The sequence below is a fragment of the Onthophagus taurus genome, chromosome 6 (genome assembly GCF_036711975.1).
Source record: "Onthophagus taurus isolate NC chromosome 6, IU_Otau_3.0, whole genome shotgun sequence".
Taxonomy (NCBI): Eukaryota; Metazoa; Arthropoda; class Insecta; order Coleoptera; family Scarabaeidae; genus Onthophagus; species Onthophagus taurus.
The window spans coordinates 27,763,386-27,785,811 of NC_091971.1; the positions used below are offsets into that span (position 1 = coordinate 27,763,386).

Consider the following 22,426-nt stretch of genomic DNA (forward strand, 5'->3'; position numbering starts at 1 on the left):
TGTATAAATGCTGGTGGTGGTCATGTTGAAAACCTTTTGCAGTAGCTCATAATTAAGCTTAAATTTAATTTAACTTCGCACAACATTAACATGTAGGTTTTGATAACAGTTGTCGTAAGTGGTCTTAGTTCAAGTCTGTTCTAATGTTGTATTTCGTTTTATTAACTGGCGTACAATAAATTGTTTTATTACGTAATTTTTTTATGGTTTCAGTTTAATATTGTTATCAATTATCAATTACGGTTAGGTAAATGTCAACATTCCATGCCATGCTTGTGTCTTAACAGATTAATGCTACGTCGACCACCGTGAAATGTAGTGTAGTGAATTAGTAAAATTCAAATATCTCGAAAATCGTTAATATTTTCAAGATCAAAGAAGTATAGCTTTTTTCTACAGAAATGATGGGGCTATCCAAATTAAACAAGTATGTTGTAAAATAATGAGCGATAAAAAATTTGTAGCTGATTTCATCTAATTCATATGGCGCATGTGGCGACATCTACGAGTTAACTCAAATCCTCTCACACATTATTGTTTACCCTTACAAAAACTATAAGTCAACTATGAGTCATTATGTAGAAAAGTAGCTGATCTATTAACAAAAATCTATTTTATTTTTTTCGCTTTAACATCCTGTATCTCAGTAAGGAGCAGACTAAGACCCATTATTGTTAATGAAAATATTATTATTTTGGCCTCCTGAACGTACATTTACAATTTGGCCCATTACTTATGAATCACCCTGTATATATTCGCAATATATATATAGCAATAGCAATGACGTGTTTTTTCTTATTTGCCTCTGACCATCCCCTGCAAAGTTACGGGGTATGATAGATAACCCCTTTCCTTAAGAATAATGTGATAAACTGTTACACTGTTGAACAATATTTTGAAGAAAAGCATAAATTAGATGTAAATTAAGATTTACGCAGTAAAATAAACCCTATACGACATTTAGGGTTGGCTGGGGTTAACTACCCTAACCACCCCAAAAATTAAATTTTTTTGCGAAAAAATCGATTTTGGTGCAATTTACGACGATGATTTTTTATACGTTAGGTAGTACTTTTGAAAGAACTTAAAAGGGTTAGAAGTTTGGGGTAGAAAATATATTTTCGCTAATAATTTTCATAATCCTACAGAAAACGTTTTTTATAAGAATAATAAGAATAATAAACAAAACTTTATTGCCATAAAAGAACAAAGGAAAATTGTACATTATTATAATTATCCTATATTAGCGGCGGTAGTGTAACAAAAAAAAAAAAAAAAAGCAAAGATGATTATAACAATGACAGTGGAAAACAAATCATAAATTCAATTCTGACAAACGGAACGATTTATCGCCAAAGACGATATCTTCCAATCGACCCAGTCTAAACTATATTACAATGATACCACCAGATATGCAGAATAGTAAGTAATTAAGGCACGCATAATTAACCAAAAGCGAAAAAGAAAAAAAAACAAACAACAAAAAGGAGGGAAGAAAAGTGTAAGAAATGCACAGAGTAACAAAGCAGAAAAGAAAGAAGGTGAATAAGGAACATAGGAAAGAGAGTAGAAAAGAAGAAAAGGAAGATTTATCCTTACTCTATTTAAATAACACAAAAGTTAGTGTAGTTATATAAATATTTATTAATAATAAGTTAAAAAGTAACTGGCAAAGAAATGGTTGACTATTACAAATTGTATTCTACATTATTAATTTAATTTCTTTCTTTTTACTTTTTTTATTCAATGTATTGTTGGCAATAATGAAAATCATGGAAAGAATGTTTTAAACACAACGATTGTTTACACCATGCACAAGTTATAACAGCTATTTCTCCACAGATATCGCACGTAGGTTTCTCATTGGAAAAACAAACCTCCACGAGATTTTTAACTGTTCTGGTCTCTCCTCTATATATCCAGACGCAAGCCACGCGTATTTAAAAACATTAATAAATCGTGGGGAAGACAACTGGTTATGCGTTAGGGATTGCAATTTTAAAATATTATCTCGCTGATGCAAATTGACATCGTACTGATAGAGAATAACTTGATCAGAAAATCTTCTAATGAAATTATTCCATATTCTAAAACTAAATACATCCAGGGGTTCAATTTGACCTGTTGGCAGTGGCCACTCCAAGAATCCAGTAATAGTAATAATTTGGGTCCGGTGTTTGGGAAATAGACATTTTGTAGCCAATTTTTCATATGAGCAGAAGTCAGTTTACCAGACTTTGATGCCAAAACGAATATGTTATCTGCTTTGAACATTGTATTTATTACCCTCGGTCCAAACATACCAGAGGATTCTAACAATGTAGAATGCAATTTGTGATATTTAACCATTTTTTTTCAGTTGCTTTTTAACTCATTATTAATAAATATTTATATAATTATCCTAGCTTTTGTGTTATTTAAATAGAATAAGGATAAAAAAGCTTTTTCTGTAGGAGTATGAAAGTTATTAGCGAAAATATATTTTTTACCCCAAACTTCTAACCCTTGTAAGTTCTTACAATAGTACTAACGTATAAAAAAATCAGCGTGGTAAATTGCTCCAAAATCGGCAAACAATTTTCGCGAAAAAAAATTTATTTGGGGTGGTTAGGGTAGTTAACCCCCGCCACCCCTTAATATCGTATAGGGTTTATTTTACTGCGTAAATCTTAATTTACATGTAATTAATGGTTTTCTTCAAAATATTGTTCAAAAGTGTAACTGATTATCACATTATTCTTAAGGAAAGGGGTAATGTATCATACCCCGTAACTTTGCAGGGGATGGTCAGAGGCAAATAAGAAAAAACACATCATTAATATTTTTAAACGTACTATAAGGACACATAATATCGCCAAAATCGACAAGGTAGTTTTTAAAATATTCCAAAAAACTAGGGGTAGTTAGATTTCCAACCCTTATAACTCGGCCCAGGGGCTTTATTAGCACGTATAAAAAAATACGTAAACCTTATTTTTGGCCATACTATCGCTGTACCAAATTTCAACAAAATCGGTGAGGGACAGTTCTGATACTTCCCTTGTTAATGGAGAGGTTAACCGGCACAACTGTAGAATTTGGAGCGATACAAATCCTCATGTATTTCGAGAAGGGTAGGAATTTTGGGAGAGCACATAATTGGACCTCTGTTTATTCCTGGTAATTTAAATGGCAAAATTTATCTTGAAATGCTGGAAAATGTGATTGATCCGTTAATAACAGAAAAATTAGAAAACGCTCCTCTACTACTTGAACAACAATTGCATTTCCAACAAGACGGAGCTCCTCCTCACTACGCCGCACCAGTTCGCCAATACCTCAATTTGCAATACCCCGGTCGTTGGATTGGAAGAGGAGGTCCTATAGAGTGGCCTGCCCGTTCTCCTGACCTGAACCCTCTGGACTTCTTCTTGTGGGGACATCTTAAGTCCAAGATTTTTGTGACTCAGCCTGAAAATTTGGACGAACTACGCCAACGAATTGTAAATGAGTGTCGTCACATAACTCCGATTATGCTGAACCGTATTAGAGACGGTTTTCAGTCAAGATTGTATTATTGTATGGAAGTATTCGACGGGTTTCGGGAAACTTTTCTAATCACTATGGGATAAGAAATATACGGGGTGGCTCGTCTGAGATGGAACACCTGTATACACCTTTGCAGTTTTCCTTGCTTTTTGACGCACAGAACTAAATTATTATTTGTAGGTAAGCTTTTATATATATTGTATTATTTTGTTTTGTTCGAAATAATTAATTATATAAACCAAATTTTTTACAAATAAATCACACAGAAAACATATAACAATTATTTAATTCGATAACAACGAACAAAACATACATTTTTTTGTTAAATTAAAGAACATGAATCTCAGGGACAAAAAAAAAAGAATAAAACGCAAGTTCATGGAGACACCTATAACTAAGTTTTTAAATTTACGAACTAAATATAAAATAGAGCATAAAGAAATCTGTGCAAGAAAGAGGTAACTCCCTTATAAGAGTGTTGAAATTGACAAAGCTTATACGCGTTAATTTATAAGGGTCTTTTAAGATTGATTTTTTTATTTTAATCGCGAGGGTTATAAAAATTAAAGAGTTCGATAAAAGGAAATTATGTTCACTTAACTTGTTTCCGGAGGCGTGAAATGTCAGTTAAAAATGGTTGGTTGACCTTGGTCTTGCGGGAAGGATGTTCTTCGGTGTTAGAAGTTTAGGATTCTCAGGAAATTTAGTTCTCGGGTCCTTCGGGAACAGGATGGAACATTGGACTCGATCTCAGGTATGGTTTCGATTTCTTCGCAGATAATTTAGAAACACTTGTTTACTTTTACTAGATAAAAGTAAATTGAGTTGTCAAAAAAAAATTCTAAGTTCAAACTTAGGTTAGAAATTTTTAGGTTAAATTGACGTAGATTCGACAACGCTTCGCTCTAGCCAAAATTGAACTCTCCCTTTGTGCGGCCTTAAGGGGCCTATCCACGGTCATGCATGCATGACAAGCATCGCAAGCTATCATGCAAGATTGACAGTGGATGGGGTTGCATGAGACGCTTTCCTCGGCATAACAGCCTTGCATGACACAATTCAAACCGTTTTGATTTTCTGTGGGCGGAGCATCAGGCTTGCAAGCAAGCGTGCACGTGGATGGCTATGCTGTTATGCATTTTGTCATTCCATCTGTAACCTTTGTGAGGTAAACATCATTTTCAACATGGCTTGTGGAAGCGAGAAGTCCTTTTGGATGGAATTTTTTGAAATATTTAGAGATCATGAAGAACTGTGGAAGGTTAAAAGCGAAAAATACAAAGATAAAAACGAACGGTCGAACATTTTTGACATCATTGATGCAGAAGGCAGTACAGCAAAGGAACTCTTTGTAACACTTAGAAATGCCATTGAATCAAAAGGGATTCCATTTTCAAACTTAGTTGGCTTTTTTCCGATACTCCAAATGTAATGACAGGTGTTCATAGTTCAGTTTACTTCACTTTACTTCACTTTACTAAAATTAGCGATTCCAAATGTTGTGTGCGTTAAATGCTCATGCCATATGATTCACTTGGCAGCTTCAAAGGCTTGTTTGTTATTGCCACGGTCAGTTGAAGACTTATTGCGAAACCTAGGAAGCCATTTTTCTAGAAGTTCTTCAAGGCAAAAAAAATTTAAAGAGTTTCAAGAATTTTTTCGAATTAAAATTCATAAAATATTAAGTCCAGCAGCAACGCGTTGGCTCTCACTAAAGCAATGTGTTGACAGAGTGCTGGAACAATATGAACCCTTAAAAGAATACCTTCAAGTGTTGGCTTTTGAAGACCCAATTAAATTACCCTGGGGTTGTATGTACGACGAAAAATAGTTTATTTAAACTGGCAAATCGGTGCTACAGCTGTTTCGGTTTTACAATTAAACCTTCCTCAGGCACGACTGAAAGAGTTTACAATATAGAAAATATAACATGTTTACAGAAGTTAAATCTAATTACCGTCAATATAGAAGAGCAAACAATAGGGGAAACAAATCGGAGGGGCACCATGCGACTTCAGGAGCTAAATCCATTTTCTTATTTTATTTTTATATATAAAAAAAGATTTATTTATTTTTATTTATAGCTATTGTTATTGTGTTTGCTGTTTTTATTTTTAGTACCTATGTTGTTTTTTCTTATTTATTTTTGAGAATATGTTTTTTTTTGTATTTTTATTTTTAAGAATATGTTTTATTTTTGTATTCATATTTTATAACAAACATTTTTATTAGTTGTATTGCTGTTTATTGTTGATCATTTTTTTGTGTGTTTTTATACAGTTTAAAAATTGTTTTTTTTTATGTTGTGTTTAAAGTATGTGACAACTCAAAAAAAAATGATTTTGATTTTTTTCATATTGTTTTATTCTCTTTTTGAAATTCGGGTAATGTCGGGTAATATTACATCTGACTTTGGGTAATTCTCATTGCTTGGATTGGTAACACTGCTTCTAAGTGTCCTGCCAGTACGGTCTCGATTGTTAGTAGGAGGTGAGATATCCAGAGAAATTTATCGTGGTGTACAGAATACGCCAACGCGAGTAGCTACGTAAGTATATCAAAATGTTTATTTTTTTAGTTTTTCTACAAAAAAGCCTTTGTTACGTAGTGTGTGCATAGGTTAATATTAAATGTAGGTATGTATTTAGTTAACCGATTAATTTTATCTAGGCATCGAGTGAAGATCTCCAAAATTTTACCCAAAATGAGTTGGAAGCTCTGGCCCAAGTGATACATGATACAGATTCCGAAGAAGAAGTTGGAGGAGAAGCAGACATATCCGATGAGAGTGAAGGTATAGAGGAAGATAACCACAATTCGAATTCCGAGCAAGAAATGAGCGAACAAGAAGAAAACGGTGAAGTGGAAGGTGAACAATATTCTGATTCTGACGATGTTCCTCTCTCAGTATTAGTGGCTAATGAAGGACAGTATGTTGGCAAAGATAAAAAAACTATTTGGTATAAAACCTACCCTAGGAGTAAATCTACTAAGCCCAGAAGCAAAAATATAATAAAAATACTACCAGGACCAAAACAATGCGCAAGGGATATAACCGATGAGATAAGTGCTTTCACAAAAATGTTCAATGATGAAATGGTTGAACATATTATTCAGTGTACTAATTTGGAAATTTCAAGAGTTCAACCAAACTCTGATCGAGTACGAGACGCAAAGAACGTTACAAAATCGGAAATGCTAGCTTTTATAGGCTTATTATTTTTATCTGGAGCTAAGAAGCAAAACCACACTCATTTTTTGGAGTTATGGACAAAAGATGGAACGGGATCAGAAATATTTCAAAGTTATCAAAGGTTTCTTTTTTTGCTTGCAAACATTAGATTTGATAACAAAATAACAAGGCATGAAAGAAGACAAACAGATAAGTTGGCAGCAGTGCGGTTTATTTTGGACAAATTTGTGAATAATTGCAAGAAAAACTACTCTGTGGGTGAATTTATGACAATAGACGAAATGTTGATTGCGTTTAGAGGGAGGTGCAGCTTTGTACAGTACATACCAAACAAACCTGCTAAATATGGTTTGAAGGTGTTTGTGCTTTGTGACGCACAAACATTTTACGTGAGTAATTTGGAGCTGTACTGTGGAAAACAAGCAGACGGACCATACAACCAATCAAACACACCAACTGCCATAGTTCACCGCTTGCTGGAAGAACAGAAATTAAGTAACAGGAATTTAACCTGCGATAATTGGTATTCAAGTTACCCTTTGGCATTGGAACTGTTACAAGACAAAATAACATTTATTGGAACCCTAAAAAAAAAATAAACGGGAGCTGCCGCTAGAGTTCCTGCCAAATAAAAATAGTTTAGTTGGGTCATCAACTTTTGGATTTCAAAAGGATGTAACGATAGTTTCACATATCCAAAAAAAAAATAAATGCATTGTTTTGATTTCAACTATGCACGACGACTCCGCTATTGATCAGATACTAACAAACCTGAGATCATTGTAGATTACAATATCACAAAGGGAGGTGTGGACACAGTCGACAAAATGTGCAATACTTATTCTGTTGGAAGAAGAACAAGAAGATGGCCCTTGGCTTTTTTCTTTCAGTTGCTAAATATAGCAGGCATAAATAGCCAAATTTTATATAACGCCACTCACTCTGATTCTCCTCACAAGTTCAGAAGAAATTTCCTAAAAACGCTATCTCTGTCGCTGATGAAAACTCAACTTTCTGAAAGAGCTGCAATATCTACTCTACCCATAGATATCAGACATTTTCTATGCAGATATGGAGAAGCTCAAGCAGACACAGACGAAGAGCCACCGAGAAAATATAGAGGAAGATGCTTCATCTGCGGTAGAAAAAAGAACAGAGTGACTACAATTGAATGAAGGAGATCAAAAATCCTGTAAGTCCAATATTTTGAATATTTGAGTTAAATACATAATTCTGTTGTTAAACATGCCAGCTATCCATGTAGTGCAAAAAGTCTGTAAGTCTGTTAATATGCGGCAAGTACAACGCTCCCAAAATATCGTGGAACACAAAAATCCCTTTAGTTCATGGACTTACAGGGTTTTTGTACACCATATTGCTAGGTTGCGTGCGCAATAACGCAGCTGTTAGACGTTTGACATCATCACATAAGTGCCGTTCAGTGGTTATTTTACGCTTGCGTAATGGAGTCATCGGACTCGGAAAGTGATGAAATTCGTGTTAAAAAACGTAGAAATGATAAGGAGTGGAAACGCAATAAAATCAAAAGGCTAAAAGCTGAAGGACAGGAGCATCTTAATTGGAAAGGAAATATTGTAGCAAGTAGAACAACAGGCGCAAACTGCAAGTAAATATAACCTCAAACTTTTACTTGTAACTAATAAACTAAATTGGCAAATATTGTAGTTGTAGAAAGAAATGTTTCGATAAATTCAGTAATGCAGCAATGCTTCATATCCTGAATCGATTTAATGCTATTGGCAAAAATGGACAAAAAGTAGCCCAAGATGTCTATTTACAAGGACTTATTACCCCACGTGCTGTTGCTCGACATAGACCCAGAAAGCAGGGTGGTAAACAACGGAGTGCAGCATTTCTCTACAAAATTAAACTTGGTACTGTAACGAAGTTACATTATTTTTATTTTTCAAAAACCGAATATTCCGAAAAATTACCGAAAATTAAATATATCCGAGTATACTTCCCACACTACCTCGATACGTTACAGTTTCCACCCGATTTATAGAAATTCCGAAAAAGATATCTTATCTCCTTATCACCGCCCGTTTAGGCAACCCAATTCACATTTTTTTAAATTTTGATAATTTTCTTAATTAGACTTTGATTTTCCCCATTTTCCATTTCGAAACCGTTATCTTAAATTCCAACAACGTTCCCTCACCGAATCATCAATAAATGAAAGTGATTAATAAAATTGCTGAATCACGAAAACATGTGCTTTCCGAAAAATTATTATCAAATAATTAAATAATGCCGAAACTAACAAATTTCCAAACAAGATACGACAAGCCACATGTTTCTATCAGTCCAGCCGACCGTCCCGAGGAAGTTTCAGCAGCCAGCGAGCTACCGTCGAGCTACCGTATAGCGACTATTTTTTATGATGCGGAATTAGAAATCGTAGACCGATCAAACCGATTTCAAACATTAACAAATATCATGAAATAACCGTTGAACGATTCTAAAGATGATCCGCTTATTATTAATACAATAATTCACCGAAAATCATCCCGCATCGTAATTAATTAAATTACTCCATTCCTGATGGTCATCCGTTGAAAATATTGCCCATGTAGGATTGCCCCGAACATCACCCAACTGCTGGAATTGTTTTGTGTTAAGGTGCGCGTAAATTAATACCGATTAATTGGTGTTGACGTGAAACACGTGGTCGGGAAAAATTTATAATACAAATCAAAAGATACCCTTACTTATACAGAAAATCACAAAAATATTTTTAACAAAATCGGCCACTGTTTACGGCACTTATATTCACTATAAGCACTATATATAGCACTATATATCCTATATAAGTGCCGTAAACAGTGGCCGATTTTGTTAAAAATATTTTTGTGATTTTCTGTATAAGTAAGGGTATCTTTTGATTTGTATTATAAATTTTTCCGTTAATTATTGTTGATTAATTGTTAATTACTCCGCCGTTCTTTAACCGATTTTACCCGTTCAAAAACTGTAATTATGTAATTTTATGTCCCGCATCCGATAGCGCCGTCAGAATTTTGCTATTTTTGTTAATTAGCGCCGCGCATTGTAAATTAGTCGTTGATGACTTGTACTGATACGATCCCACACGCGGAAAAATCCAGTTTTCGCCCCAAAATGGTATAAATAGCCGGCCAAAATTCTGATTTTTAACAGTTCTTCATCAGTACTACGATCGTCTTTAACAAGTACTACAACAGTCTTCGTCAACAGTTAATTTCCGAAATATCCGTATTTCAGTTTACCGTAAGTCCAATTTATTTTGATAGACTTTGATTTTATTTTGCTGTTAATTTTCATTAATTGTTGTACATTTTGTCCCAACCTTAATACTCTTGGAAGGTTCTTCGAGTATTCCGTTCCTTTGCACCTTAGGAAGGTTTCCAGGTGTATCCCATACCTCCGCCTCATTTTTTTATTTGTTTAATTTAAATTCATTTATTATAAAGTCAAAGTCTTGTCAATTTATTCCCACCGTCCCCATTCTCCGACCGTGGTCACAAAGCAATAAACTGCCCTCCTATTTGTTTATTTTATTTTTAATAAAGTTGATAGTTATTTGTTTTCCGAATTTCTCTTGTTTTCTTCTTTCCCATACCGAATCCCTGGATCTCCGACTGTAACTCCCAAAAGTTACCTGGAGGCGAAAGAGTTCCTTAACTCTCTAAACATAAGGTGGCGCCCGAGACCGTTAACATCCCGAACACATAACAGGGCACCAAGACCCCTTTTCCTAGGACCGAACCAGGATAGGTCGTCGCAGTACATATATATTTTTGTATAATTTAAAGTAATAAAATCAAAGTGATATACAATATATTAATATATTTCATTCACAGGAAATGAGGAACATATTGTGTGCCTTAAGGCTTTTTGCAGTTTACATGGCGCATTAAAATGGATCGTGTACGAAGACTTTCCAAACTTGCTAATATGGGGCTTTCCCCTGCAGAGCAAAGAGGAAAACACACAAACCGTGCAAATGCTGTACCAGAACGTGTTCTTCAGCTTATCGATTTTCATATTCGAAAATTCCCGTACAGAGTGTCGCATTACAGTAGCACAGCAAAAAGGAGAAGATATTTAGGCAGTACCTTGTGAAGAATTAAATGTGAAAATTAAATCTGAAAAAAACTCTGATGTAAGAAACCAACTTCAAACTCAATTAAAACTGCATAAAACGAAAGCAAAAACCTTTTATGAAGAAATTATCCGATGTAAAAAGCTGGCTGAGGATAACCAAGATACCGAAATGATAACTTTTGATTATCAGCAGAATCTTCCTGTGCCCGTAACAAACGTCACAGACGAGTTCTACTCTAGGCAGATGTGGGTATATAACTTTGGAGTGCATAAGATGTCGGACAATAAACAAGTTATGTACATGTACAAAGAAACCGATGCAAAGAAAGGTTGTTCAGAGGTGGTTAGCCTACTTAATCACTTTATTGAGAACTATACAGGGTGATTCATAAGTAATGGGCCAAATTGTAAATGTACGTTCAGGAGGCCAAAATAATAATATTTTCATTATCAATAATGGGTCTTAGTCTGCTCCTTACTGAGATACAGGATGTTAAAGTGAAAAAAATAAAATAGATTTTTGTTAATAGATCAGCTACTTTTCTACATAATGACTCATAGTTGACTTATAGTTTTTGTAAGGGTAAACAATAATGTGTGAGAGGATTTGAGTTAACTCGTAGATATCGCCACATGCGCCATATGAATTAGATGAAATCAGCTACAAATTTTTTATCGCTCATTATTTTACAACATACTTGTTTAATTTGGATAGCCCCATCATTTCTGTAGAAAAAAGCTATACTTCTTTGATCTTGAAAATATTAACGATTTTCGAGATATTTGAATTTTACTAATTCACTACACTACATTTCACGGTGGTCGACGTAGCATTAATCTGTTAAGACACAAGCATGGCATGGAATGTTGACATTTACCTAACCGTAATTGATAATTGATAACAATATTAAACTGAAACCATAAAAAAATTACGTAATAAAACAATTTATTGTACGCCAGTTAATAAAACGAAATACAACATTAGAACAGACTTGAACTAAGACCACTTACGACAACTGTTATCAAAACCTACATGTTAATGTTGTGCGAAGTTAAATTAAATTTAAGCTTAATTATGAGCTACTGCAAAAGGTTTTCAACATGACCACCACCAGCATTTATACACGCATTTAACCGTTTGGTTAAGGATTGTCTGACTTTAAAAAATGCAGCAGGATTATTTCGTATTGAATTGGCTGCATCTTGAATTCTATTCCATAACTCGTCTCGTGTATTTATAGTAGGTTCAGCATAGACCATTGATTTCATGTAACCCCACACATAAAAATCAAGTGGATTAAAATCGGGACTGCGAGGTGGCCACTGAAATTCACTACCACGTCCAATCCAACGGTGAGGGAATGTTTCATTCAGATGTTCGCGCACAGCACGTGAAAAATGTGGAGGAGCACCGTCTTGCATGAACCACATATTTCTTCTTAGTTGTAATGGAAGATCTCCCAAGAGGTCGACTAAGTCATTATTTAAAAAAATTAAATATGACTCTCCATTTAAATTAGGAGGTAATTCAACTGGGCCCAGTAATGTATTGCCTATTACACCGCACCACACATTTATTTTAAACTCGTGCTGGAAATGTCTATCTTTTTTTAAACGAGGGTTTTCGGTTTCCCAGGCATGACTATTTCGCCAATTAAAAACTCCGCGTCTGGTAAAGGTTGCTTCATCCGTGAAAAGAATGTTATTTCAATTTTCCTTTTAGCCACTGACAAAATTGAACTCTGATTCGATAATCTGTTGGAAGTAAATTTTGCACAGGTATAAAATGATAGGGATATAAATTTTCCTTGTGTAAAATTCTAGTCACGGATGGTTGGCTTATTCCAGTTGCTGCAGACAATCGACGAGTGCTTATTTCAGAATTTTGCGCAATTCTTACCAAAATTTCATCTTCTTGCTGCGGAGTGATAATCTTAGGACGTCCTGTATGATATTTTGGACGAAATGAACCTGTTTCACCCAATCGATTATAAATATTTTGAAATATCTTCCGGTTTGGCTGCCTTCTGTAAGGGTACATTTCACGATATTTTCTGGATGCTGCTTGCCCAGAAAAACGTTCTTGTGCGTAAACGCATAACATGTCTCTCATTTCTTCGTTTGAAAAGTGATTATGTCTCGGCATTTTGATTTATGTTAGGACAAGAATGAATCAGTTTACTTAACAATAAAATGTTTTAAACTATTCATTAAACGTAAAAGCTCATTGACGTTTCATAATTCATATGGCGCATGTGGCGACATCTACGAGTTAACTCAAATCCTCTCACACATTATTGTTTACCCTTACAAAAACTATAAGTCAACTATGAGTCATTATGTAGAAAAGTAGCTGATCTATTAACAAAAATCTATTTTATTTTTTTCGCTTTAACATCCTGTATCTCAGTAAGGAGCAGACTAAGACCCATTATTGTTAATGAAAATATTATTATTTTGGCCTCCTGAACGTACATTTACAATTTGGCCCATTACTTATGAATCACCCTGTATACCTAAAACAGTAAAAAAACTCTATGTTTTTTCTGACGGGTGCACAGGCCAGGATAGAAATCATACACTAGTTGAATTTTTTTATTGCCTAATTCAGATGGGAAGATTCGACTATATTGAACAACGATATCCTAAAAGAGGCCATAGTTATTTACCTAATGACAGAGATTTTGCGAAAATAGAAATTCAAAAAAGGTGACAGGAGAAAGTAGAAGTGCCGGAGAAATGGTATGATATTGTTCGCAATAATGTTTACTTTGAAGTTGTTGATGTTCGACAAGACATGATTTTTGATTTTAAGAATCATTTTACAAGTATTTTTAAAAAAACTATTACTTCTAAAGGCTCACGGGGTACACCATCTGAAAAGTTTTTAATATCGGACTGCAAGATAGATAAAATATTCTGCATCTCATAAGCATGAAATTCATGTCAGTAAAACAATGAAAGGTACAGTTTGGAGCCAGTTTAGTTTACAAAAAAATAAAAGTGTTGTCTGTTTTCCTAAACAACCACTTTATAATAGTTATCTACCAATGAAGGAAGCAAAGATAGAAAACCTTAAAAATTTAATACATTATCTCTCCGCGGAAGCTCAACAGTACTACGTAGAACTTTTTGCAGCTTGTCAGAGTGTCCCAGGTGATGAAAGCGAATCAGATACTGAATTTATATAACATTTTCTTTGTATTTCTTTTTGTGGAAATAAAAAAAAACCATAAGTCCACCAAAACTATTATTTTTTTTAAAGAAAACTAATTCGACAATGTTGCTGTAGATATTCAGTAGTAGCTAACTGATAACGATTTTAAAGTTGAAGACTATCTATTATGAGGAAAGTTATGTATTTTTCGTTTTTAACGGTTTTTTATGTCTCCTGAAAAAATTGCTTATGTGGACATAACTGCTTTTTGATTTCCATGCTTCAATTACATGCAGCACTTGTCACCAATTAGTATGTAAAACGGAAATAGTGTAAACGTAATTACATGCCAAAAGTGTAAGGAAGGAGGATCTAGTAGTGAATAGGCAAATTTTTTTTGTTTTCAGTATATCTTTTTTTTTTACATTTTTTTAAAATTTTTTTGGGTTTAATTACTGTTTTTTGCAAATAAATATAAACTTAAATATTGAGCAGTTGTTTTCTATACATATAAATAAAACAAAGAAAAACTTCTTACTTGCTTAGTTTAATTAAATTTACTGTCGTACCGGTTTCGGGAACATTATCCCATCATCAGCGACAAGCTATATATTATAAAAATACAAAAAAACACACATTAAAATATTGCAGGCATATAAATATTTAATAACTTACAGTCAAAAGAAGCGTACGATAATTCGGAAAAGCACAAACATTAAAAAAGTATACATATCAAACGTGAAGCGTTAGGATATGTGATAAGACAAATGAATTAAAAAATTTTTTTGCAAATGTTCGGACGTTATATAATATCGTGGAGCGAAAACTCAGAAACGAGTTACGCTTGGAAGAGATGAGATGCGACTGAACAACTGTTGGGAGAACGAAGAAAACGGGGGGGTGTGAAAAGAAAAGAGCCTGATTCTTATATAATAAATCAAAATATTAAAATAAACCAAAATAAACTAAATAAAAAATTAATCAAAGATAAATACAAAATCCCCTGGAAAAAATATCACTCATTTTCGTAAATAAGTAAAAAGCGGTTTATAATTGTAAAAAACTTGATCATTTAATAAAGAGTATTCGTTGTTATTCTTGATCTTATGTATCTCAAGCTGTTCTAGAAGGTCAAGTCTATAACCCTTTTGACAATTATGAATGAGAGCAGCGTTATCAAAATCAATGTTATGACCAGTGTCAACTTTATGTTTATTTATGTTAGATTGTGATTTAATTTTATGTTCGTGTAAACGAGTTTCCAATTTTCGACCCGTTTGTCCAATATAGATGGCGTTACAGTCAGAACAATTAACAGAATACACTCCGTTCCTTTTTAATTTATCATTGTTTTTGTAGTGATAATTTGATAATAAATTCAGTATGGAATTTCTGTTGGAATATGCCAAGGTTATATTAAATTTTTTAAAAATTCCTCTAGATTGCAAGGAAATGGGATTATAGGGAATAGGTTTATAAATTTGGTTGTTAATAGGTTTAGTAAATAATGGGTCTTTCTGTTGTTTAATTTTGTTCGTTAAATTATTTAGGACCTTCTTAGGGAAATTGTTCTGTATGGCTAAGTTTTGAATATAGTTAAATTCTTTTATTTTATTCTCATTTGAAATGGGATAGTTAAAAATTCTATTGACAAGAAAACGAAAATTAGCTAATTTGTGAGCTATTGGATGAGCTGAATCATATGGAATAGTAGTTGATATTGTTGTGGGCTTTCTATATATATTGTAAGTTAATAGCTCACAAATTAGCTAATTTTCGTTTTCTTGTCAATAGAATTTTTAACTATCCCATTTCAAATGAGAATAAAATAAAAGAATTTAACTATATTCAAAACTTAGCCATACAGAACAATTTCCCTAAGAAGGTCCTAAATAATTTAACGAACAAAATTAAACAACAGAAAGACCCATTATTTACTAAACCTATTAACAACCAAATTTATAAACCTATTCCCTATAATCCCATTTCCTTGCAATCTAGAGGAATTTTTAAAAAATTTAATATAACCTTGGCATATTCCAACAGAAATTCCATACTGAATTTATTATCAAATTATCACTACAAAAACAATGATAAATTAAAAAGGAACGGAGTGTATTCTGTTAATTGTTCTGACTGTAACGCCATCTATATTGGACAAACGGGTCGAAAATTGGAAACTCGTTTACACGAACATAAAATTAAATCACAATCTAACATAAATAAACATAAAGTTGACACTGGTCATAACATTGATTTTGATAACGCTGCTCTCATTCATAATTGTCAAAAGGGTTATAGACTTGACCTTCTAGAACAGCTTGAGATACATAAGATCAAGAATAACAACGAATACTCTTTATTAAATGATCAAGTTTTTTACAATTATAAACCGCTTTTTACTTATTTACGAAAATGAGTGATATTTTTTCCAGGGGATTTTGTATTTATCTTTGATTAATTTTTTATTTAGTTTATTTTGGTTTATTTTAATATTTTGATTTATTATATAAGAATCAGGCTCTTTTCTTTTCACACCCCCCGTTTTCTTCGTTCTCCCAACAGTTGTTCAGTCGCATCTCATCTCTTCCAAGCGTAACTCGTTTCTGAGTTTTCGCTCCACCATATTATATAACGTCCGAACATTTGCAAAAAAATTTTTTAATTCATTTGTCTTATCACATATCCTAACGCTTCACGTTTGATATGTATACTTTTTTAATGTTTGTGCTTTTCCGAATTATCGTACGCTTCTTTTGACTGTAAGTTATTAAATATTTATATGCCTGCAATATTTTAATGTGTGTTTTTTTGTATTTTTATAATATATAGCTTGTCGCTGATGATGGGATAATGTTCCCGAAACCGGTACGACAGTAAATTTAATTAAACTAAGCAAGTAAGAAGTTTTTCTTTGTTTTATTTATATATTTCACACTTGCAACATGGAACAAAATCATTATTTCTATACATATATTTACGACTTCTAGAACAAATAAAACTAAAAAAAAAATAAATATACACCATAATGTGCAATGGTGTACAAAATACACCGCGCGAGTAGTAGCGTAAAAAAAAGGTGCGCGAGTAGTTAAAGGTTAAGAGATTGCGACTCATTTTTTGAAAAATTAAAGATCTTTGATAATTTAAATGAAAGAACGGAAAAAATAAAATTTATTAAATGCATACGAATAACCATAAATGGTTTATTCCATTTATGGGAACTATTAAAGCAAACAACGAAAATAGAATACCTATTTACAAGACGCATTAATCAACACACCCTGGGACAGAAAATTGTGAAGGCGACACAGACGCAATTTTATTGAAGTTGGGAGAATGCAACGAATTAAAACAAGGTGAATTCTCCAACAAATGTAAAATTGAAGATTCGAAGAAAATTCGAAGATTTTTAGTTATTATACCAAAAGCATTCTCGCTAACCCGTCTGGCTCTACTATCCTCTTAATGACCACCGTTCCTAATTAGGAACGTTCCGAATTTAGCTTGTTGTGACAGTTATGCAAACTGAATTTTGCATATTGCAATTGATAGACCGTTGTTCTTATTGAAGAACATTTATATGTTCGAAGAATTTGATCGTTAGTGCCATCTATCTGAGATGCATATAACTACAAATTATAACCTCTATAGTGCAACAGTGCCAGACAGATTTGTGGACTTTGGTGGTAATTTTTATATATTATCGGTAAGTATATTACAAAAATAAAAATACGTTATGTAATGTGGGTTCCCTATTAGCGAATAAAAGCAAAAGTTTTTGTTTGAATAGAAAATATACTATCGAAAATTCAAAAAACGGCTTTGTTCCTTCTATGGAACAATGGTCACCAACTTGAAATATTTTCCTAAGAGAATATCTTCCTTCTTTTCAGATAAAATGTGGCCAAAACGGGGGGAAATCCCCAGTGATAGTGAAGACGAGAATCTGGATGATTCTGAGGATGAATTCATCCCTGAAGATTTACCCGAGAATAGCGATGATTCATCAAGTGATGAAAGTGACGAAGAGAAAGAGTCGCGTACAACTTGCACTTCAAATCAAAGTAAAAAGAAGAAGTTATACAATTGGACCAAAGTGAAACGAAACTCCATTATCTACACCTCAATTTACTGTTGAGATAAACTCCCCAAAGAATACCCCCCAAAGATGATGAGCCAGAAATTGGAAGGCCTATACATTCATTATTTCAAACTGTTTATGGATGACGCGTTATTGGATCTGATTGCAGAACAAAGTAATTTACATGTCACCCAAATGGATGTTAGTAAATCTCTTCAACTAACACGTTCAGAGCTTGAAATCTTTATAGGCACTGTGATTTACATGTCAGTATTTAGTCTTCCACGTAGCAAGCTCTTCTGGAAAACTTCTTGTAGGGTTCCACAGGTGGCGGATTCTATGTCAAGAAAGAGATGGGAACTCATAAAGAGACATTTGCATTTCAATAATAATGACAACATTCTCACAGATCGGAATAGTCCCAACTACGATAAGCTGCTCAAAATTAGACCAGTCGTGAACAGGTTGCAAGAAGCATTCAAAAATCAAGACAAACCCCAGAAACTTTGCGTTGATGAGCAGATTGTGCCATATAAAGGAAAATCATCCCTGAAACAATACAATCCCAATAAACCAAACAAATGGGGCTACAAGATCTTTGTCTTGTGCGACGATAAAGGTTTGATACACAATTTTGAAATTTACACCGGTAAAATTGAACCTGCCCCAGGAAAGGAAGATATTGGAGCAAGTGGAAACATTGTTTTACGCCTCGCAGGTTCAATACCAACACATCATAATTATTTATTATATTTTGATAATTGGTTTTCTTCAATCAAACTTATGACAATTCTTCATGAAGATGGAATATATGCATTGGGAACAATAAGAAGTGATAGGATACCAGGACTGAAACTGCCCACAGAAAAGGAACTCAAACGACGTGGTAGAGGTGCGTACGACGAATTCAGAACATCAGTTGGAAATGGAATAGAACTACGAGTGGTACAATGGTTTGGTAATAAAAGCGTTCGTGTTGCTAGTACATTTCGTGGAGCATTCAAAAATCAAGACAAACCCCAGAAACTTTGCGTTGATGAGCAGATTGTGCCATATAAAGGAAAATCATCCCTGAAACAATACAATCCCAATAAACCAAACAAATGGGGCTACAAGATCTTTGTCTTGTGCGACGATAAAGGTTTGATACACAATTTTGAAATTTACACCGGTAAAATTGAACCTGCCCCAGGAAAGGAAGATATTGGAGCAAGTGGAAACATTGTTTTACGCCTCGCAGGTTCAATACCAACACATCATAATTATTTATTATATTTTGATAATTGGTTTTCTTCAATCAAACTTATGACAATTCTTCATGAAGATGGAATATATGCATTGGGAACAATAAGAAGTGATAGGATACCAGGACTGAAACTGCCCACAGAAAAGGAACTCAAACGACGTGGTAGAGGTGCGTACGACGAATTCAGAGCATCAGTTGGAAATGGAATAGAACTACGAGTGGTACAATGGTTTGATAATAAAAGCGTTCGTGTTGCTAGTACATTTCGTGGAGCCCAACCCGTAGATACCGTCCTAATATCATCAAACAATATAACATGTTCATGGGTGGAGTAGATTTACTTGATGGACTGATATCGTACTATAGAATTTCGCTTAGATCTCGCAGATGGTATCTCAAACTCTTTTTTCATTTCATAGATCTGTGTCTAGTAGCAGCTTGGATCAGGTATCGAACGGATATGCGAGAAATTGACCTTCCGGCGAAAGATATTTTGGATTCGCTCGAGTTCCGGTGTGAGGTAGCTGAAGCACTATGTCTGTCAGGCAAGAATACTGATTCTAAAAAAAGAGGTAGACCAAGCTCAGCTTCTTTAGAAAACGAGTATGCAACTAAAAAGAAGAAGGGGCCCACAAAACCCATACCACAATTTGATGTTAGAACTGATCAAGTTTCTCATTTTCCGGTGCACAAGGAAACAAGACAGCGATACAAAATACGAAAATACGACACAATGGAGATTGGCGAAACAAGAGTTTTAATCAAAAAAAGAAGAAGTAATGAGGATCCTGTAGTAGTAATGATTCCGATTGAAGAATGCTTTGACAGACTTCTTCAATGTCACCGTGCCACTGGACATGGAGGAAGAAATAAAATGCTGTTTGAATTAAAAAATAAATTTTACATTCCCAGACCAGCAGTTGAAATGTTTGTATCGCTTTGTAAAATGTGTAATACGAAGAAATCTCAACAACAACGTAATATTGTGGTAAGACCAATCATAACAAAAGATTTTAACCTTCGCAGTCAAGTTGATTTGATTGACTTTCAATCAACTCCATGTCGAGGATATAAATGGTTAATGAATTATCAAGATCATGCTACTAAATTTTGTCTTCTGCGACCTTTAACAACAAAGCGTGCTGCTGAAGTTGCAATGGAATTGCTGAAGATATTTTTGGATTTCGACGCACCGCACATTCTACAAAGCGACAACGGACATGAATTTACAGCTGATGTGGTTAAAGAACTTTCTGGTATGTGGGCTGATTGTAAACTAGTACATGGAAGACCTCGACATCCGCAATCACAGGGAAGCGTAGAGCGCTGCAACCAGGATGTTGAAAATATGTTACGTTCGTGGATGGATGACAACAAGAGTACAGATTGGGTGATAGGATGCCGCTTCGTTCAGTGGCAAAAAAACTCGTCAAAGCACAGGATCATAGGGCGCAGTCCATATACAGCCCTTTTTGGAACGGAACCAAAGATAGGACTAATATATAGATAGGACTTCATGCTCTTCATGTTCCATGAAGATTCATAAAACTTGTTTCCAAAACGTTTGCTTAATCTCCGATGAAAATGATACGGAGTATCAATGCGATATTTGTAATAGACAAGAAAATATATCTTCACAACGTCAAAAAGCACACGAAGGTCAAAAACGAGCGGCAGAAAAAATGATTGAAAATACCGGAAGAACCTAAAATCGGTCACAGTTGGAAATTTTGTTCTATTAAATGTGCCGAAAGTCGACCGTGGCCCTTTAGACGCACCAAATTTAATTGGAAAAATTCTTAAAATTAATAGTGATGTTTATCAGATAGGAACAAAGAGTGGAATTATCAAAACATGGTTTTCTAGAAGTGACTTCCAAATTTCTGGCGCACAATTTGTTGAAGATATCCCCGAAGAATATATATCTGTTCAAGCTGTAGCAAATGAGTCAATGTTTGGAGGTCAAGGCTATAATACCTGTAAGTGTACAGTGTCAAAAACCCAATGCCAAACAAAAAAGTGCGTGTGCAGGAAAGCAAAGCAAATGTGTTCATCAAAATGCCATAAGAGTTTACCATGTGGAAATAAGTGAAAATAAAATTAGTGTTAATTAATAAAACACAAGTTTAAAAAAGTTTTTGTTAATTTAATTTTCTTTATATTATTATTGTATTATATGTTCTATTTTAACATTGATCTGAATGATCTGTTTAGTTAATATGTGATAAATGTTTATCAATAAAAACTTGTTCATCAAAAATTGTCGTTTTCAACTTTCTTGCATAAAATAACCTATAATTAGTTCAAATACTTCAAGAATACTTTAAGGTCAGGTAATTTTCTCGGTATAATTTTAGTGACCTTATATTAGCCTAGGTTTATTGCAATAAGACTAGAAACCACCAGGCTTTTTGATGAAACTGGTGCTCACTTTCTAATTAGCCTAACTGTATGTGCGCTTATTATAATAAGCCTAAGAAATTTTAGGCCGATTAAAAAATGTGAGATAATTTTCCAATTTGCCAGGCACATTGCAAAATGATGTATATATTATTATTAATTGACATATATATTATTATTATTATAGCAAAGTAAATAAAATAAATATTGTCCTTCCTAACCGGCTGCTCATCCCGATTCTTCTTTGGTCATTATTTAAAATATTACAAACTTTTCGCTTTGTTTTGGACGACCTGAAGTGGACCTCTGCTCTACTTGTGAAGAACTAGGTACCAAATTAAGAAATCCGAATCTTTGTAACAATGCAAAGCGAGTAGCGCTAGCAGAGTTGATGGTCCATAAAAGACGAGCAAAAAATTCTATAACAAAATACAAGAAGTTCAACAGCTGTGTAAAAATGATCCTCAAGTCGCTGGAATCGCATTTGACTTCATGCAGAATTTGCCACTTCCTAATATACTTATTCAAGAAATTTTCTATTATAGGCAGCTGTGGGTATACCTATTTGAGATTCAGAATCTTAAGGACAATTCTGGATTTTTCTATACTTACCATGAAGGGCAACCAAAAAAGCCACCAGATGAAGTCTGTACTTTTTTATATGATTACATACAAAGTCAAATCCCGCTAGATGTTAAAGTTTTGCTCATT

General features: G+C 33.9%; 3 protein-coding genes across 3 annotated transcripts; all 3 read left to right on the plus strand.

Annotated features, from left to right (window-relative positions):
* The first annotated feature begins 5,682 nt into the window (after positions 1 to 5,682).
* On the plus strand, positions 5,683 to 7,320 carry LOC111417765 (piggyBac transposable element-derived protein 4-like). Its single transcript, XM_071196829.1, has 2 exons — positions 5,683 to 5,694; positions 6,199 to 7,320. The coding sequence occupies exons 1-2, from the start codon at positions 5,683 to 5,685 to the stop codon at positions 7,318 to 7,320; spliced, it is 1,134 nt and encodes a 377-aa protein (XP_071052930.1).
* Positions 7,321 to 17,886: 10,566 nt separating this feature from the next.
* LOC139430170 (uncharacterized) lies at positions 17,887 to 19,650 on the plus strand. The gene is made up of 2 exons (XM_071196830.1): positions 17,887 to 18,052; positions 18,479 to 19,650. The coding sequence occupies exons 1-2, from the start codon at positions 17,887 to 17,889 to the stop codon at positions 19,648 to 19,650; spliced, it is 1,338 nt and encodes a 445-aa protein (XP_071052931.1).
* A 125-nt stretch (positions 19,651 to 19,775) lies between these two features.
* Positions 19,776 to 20,825, plus strand: LOC111417764 (KRAB-A domain-containing protein 2-like). The gene has a single exon (XM_023050133.2). The coding sequence runs from the start codon at positions 19,776 to 19,778 to the stop codon at positions 20,823 to 20,825; it is 1,050 nt and encodes a 349-aa protein (XP_022905901.1).
* Positions 20,826 to 22,426: the final 1,601 nt, after the last annotated feature.

What these genes read in the sequence shown, in the direction of transcription:
- LOC139430170 (XM_071196830.1), top strand. Translation starts at nt 17,887, where the DNA reads ATGTGGCCAAAACGGGGGGAAATCCCCAGTGATAGTGAAGACGAGAAT. An exon ending in AACTTGCACTTCAAATCAAA is followed by an intron (nt 18,053 to 18,478) that starts GTAAAAAGAAGA and finishes ACATTCTCACAG; the next exon opens with ATCGGAATAGTCCCAACTAC.
- LOC111417764 (XM_023050133.2), top strand. Translation starts at nt 19,776, where the DNA reads ATGCGAGAAATTGACCTTCCGGCGAAAGATATTTTGGATTCGCTCGAG.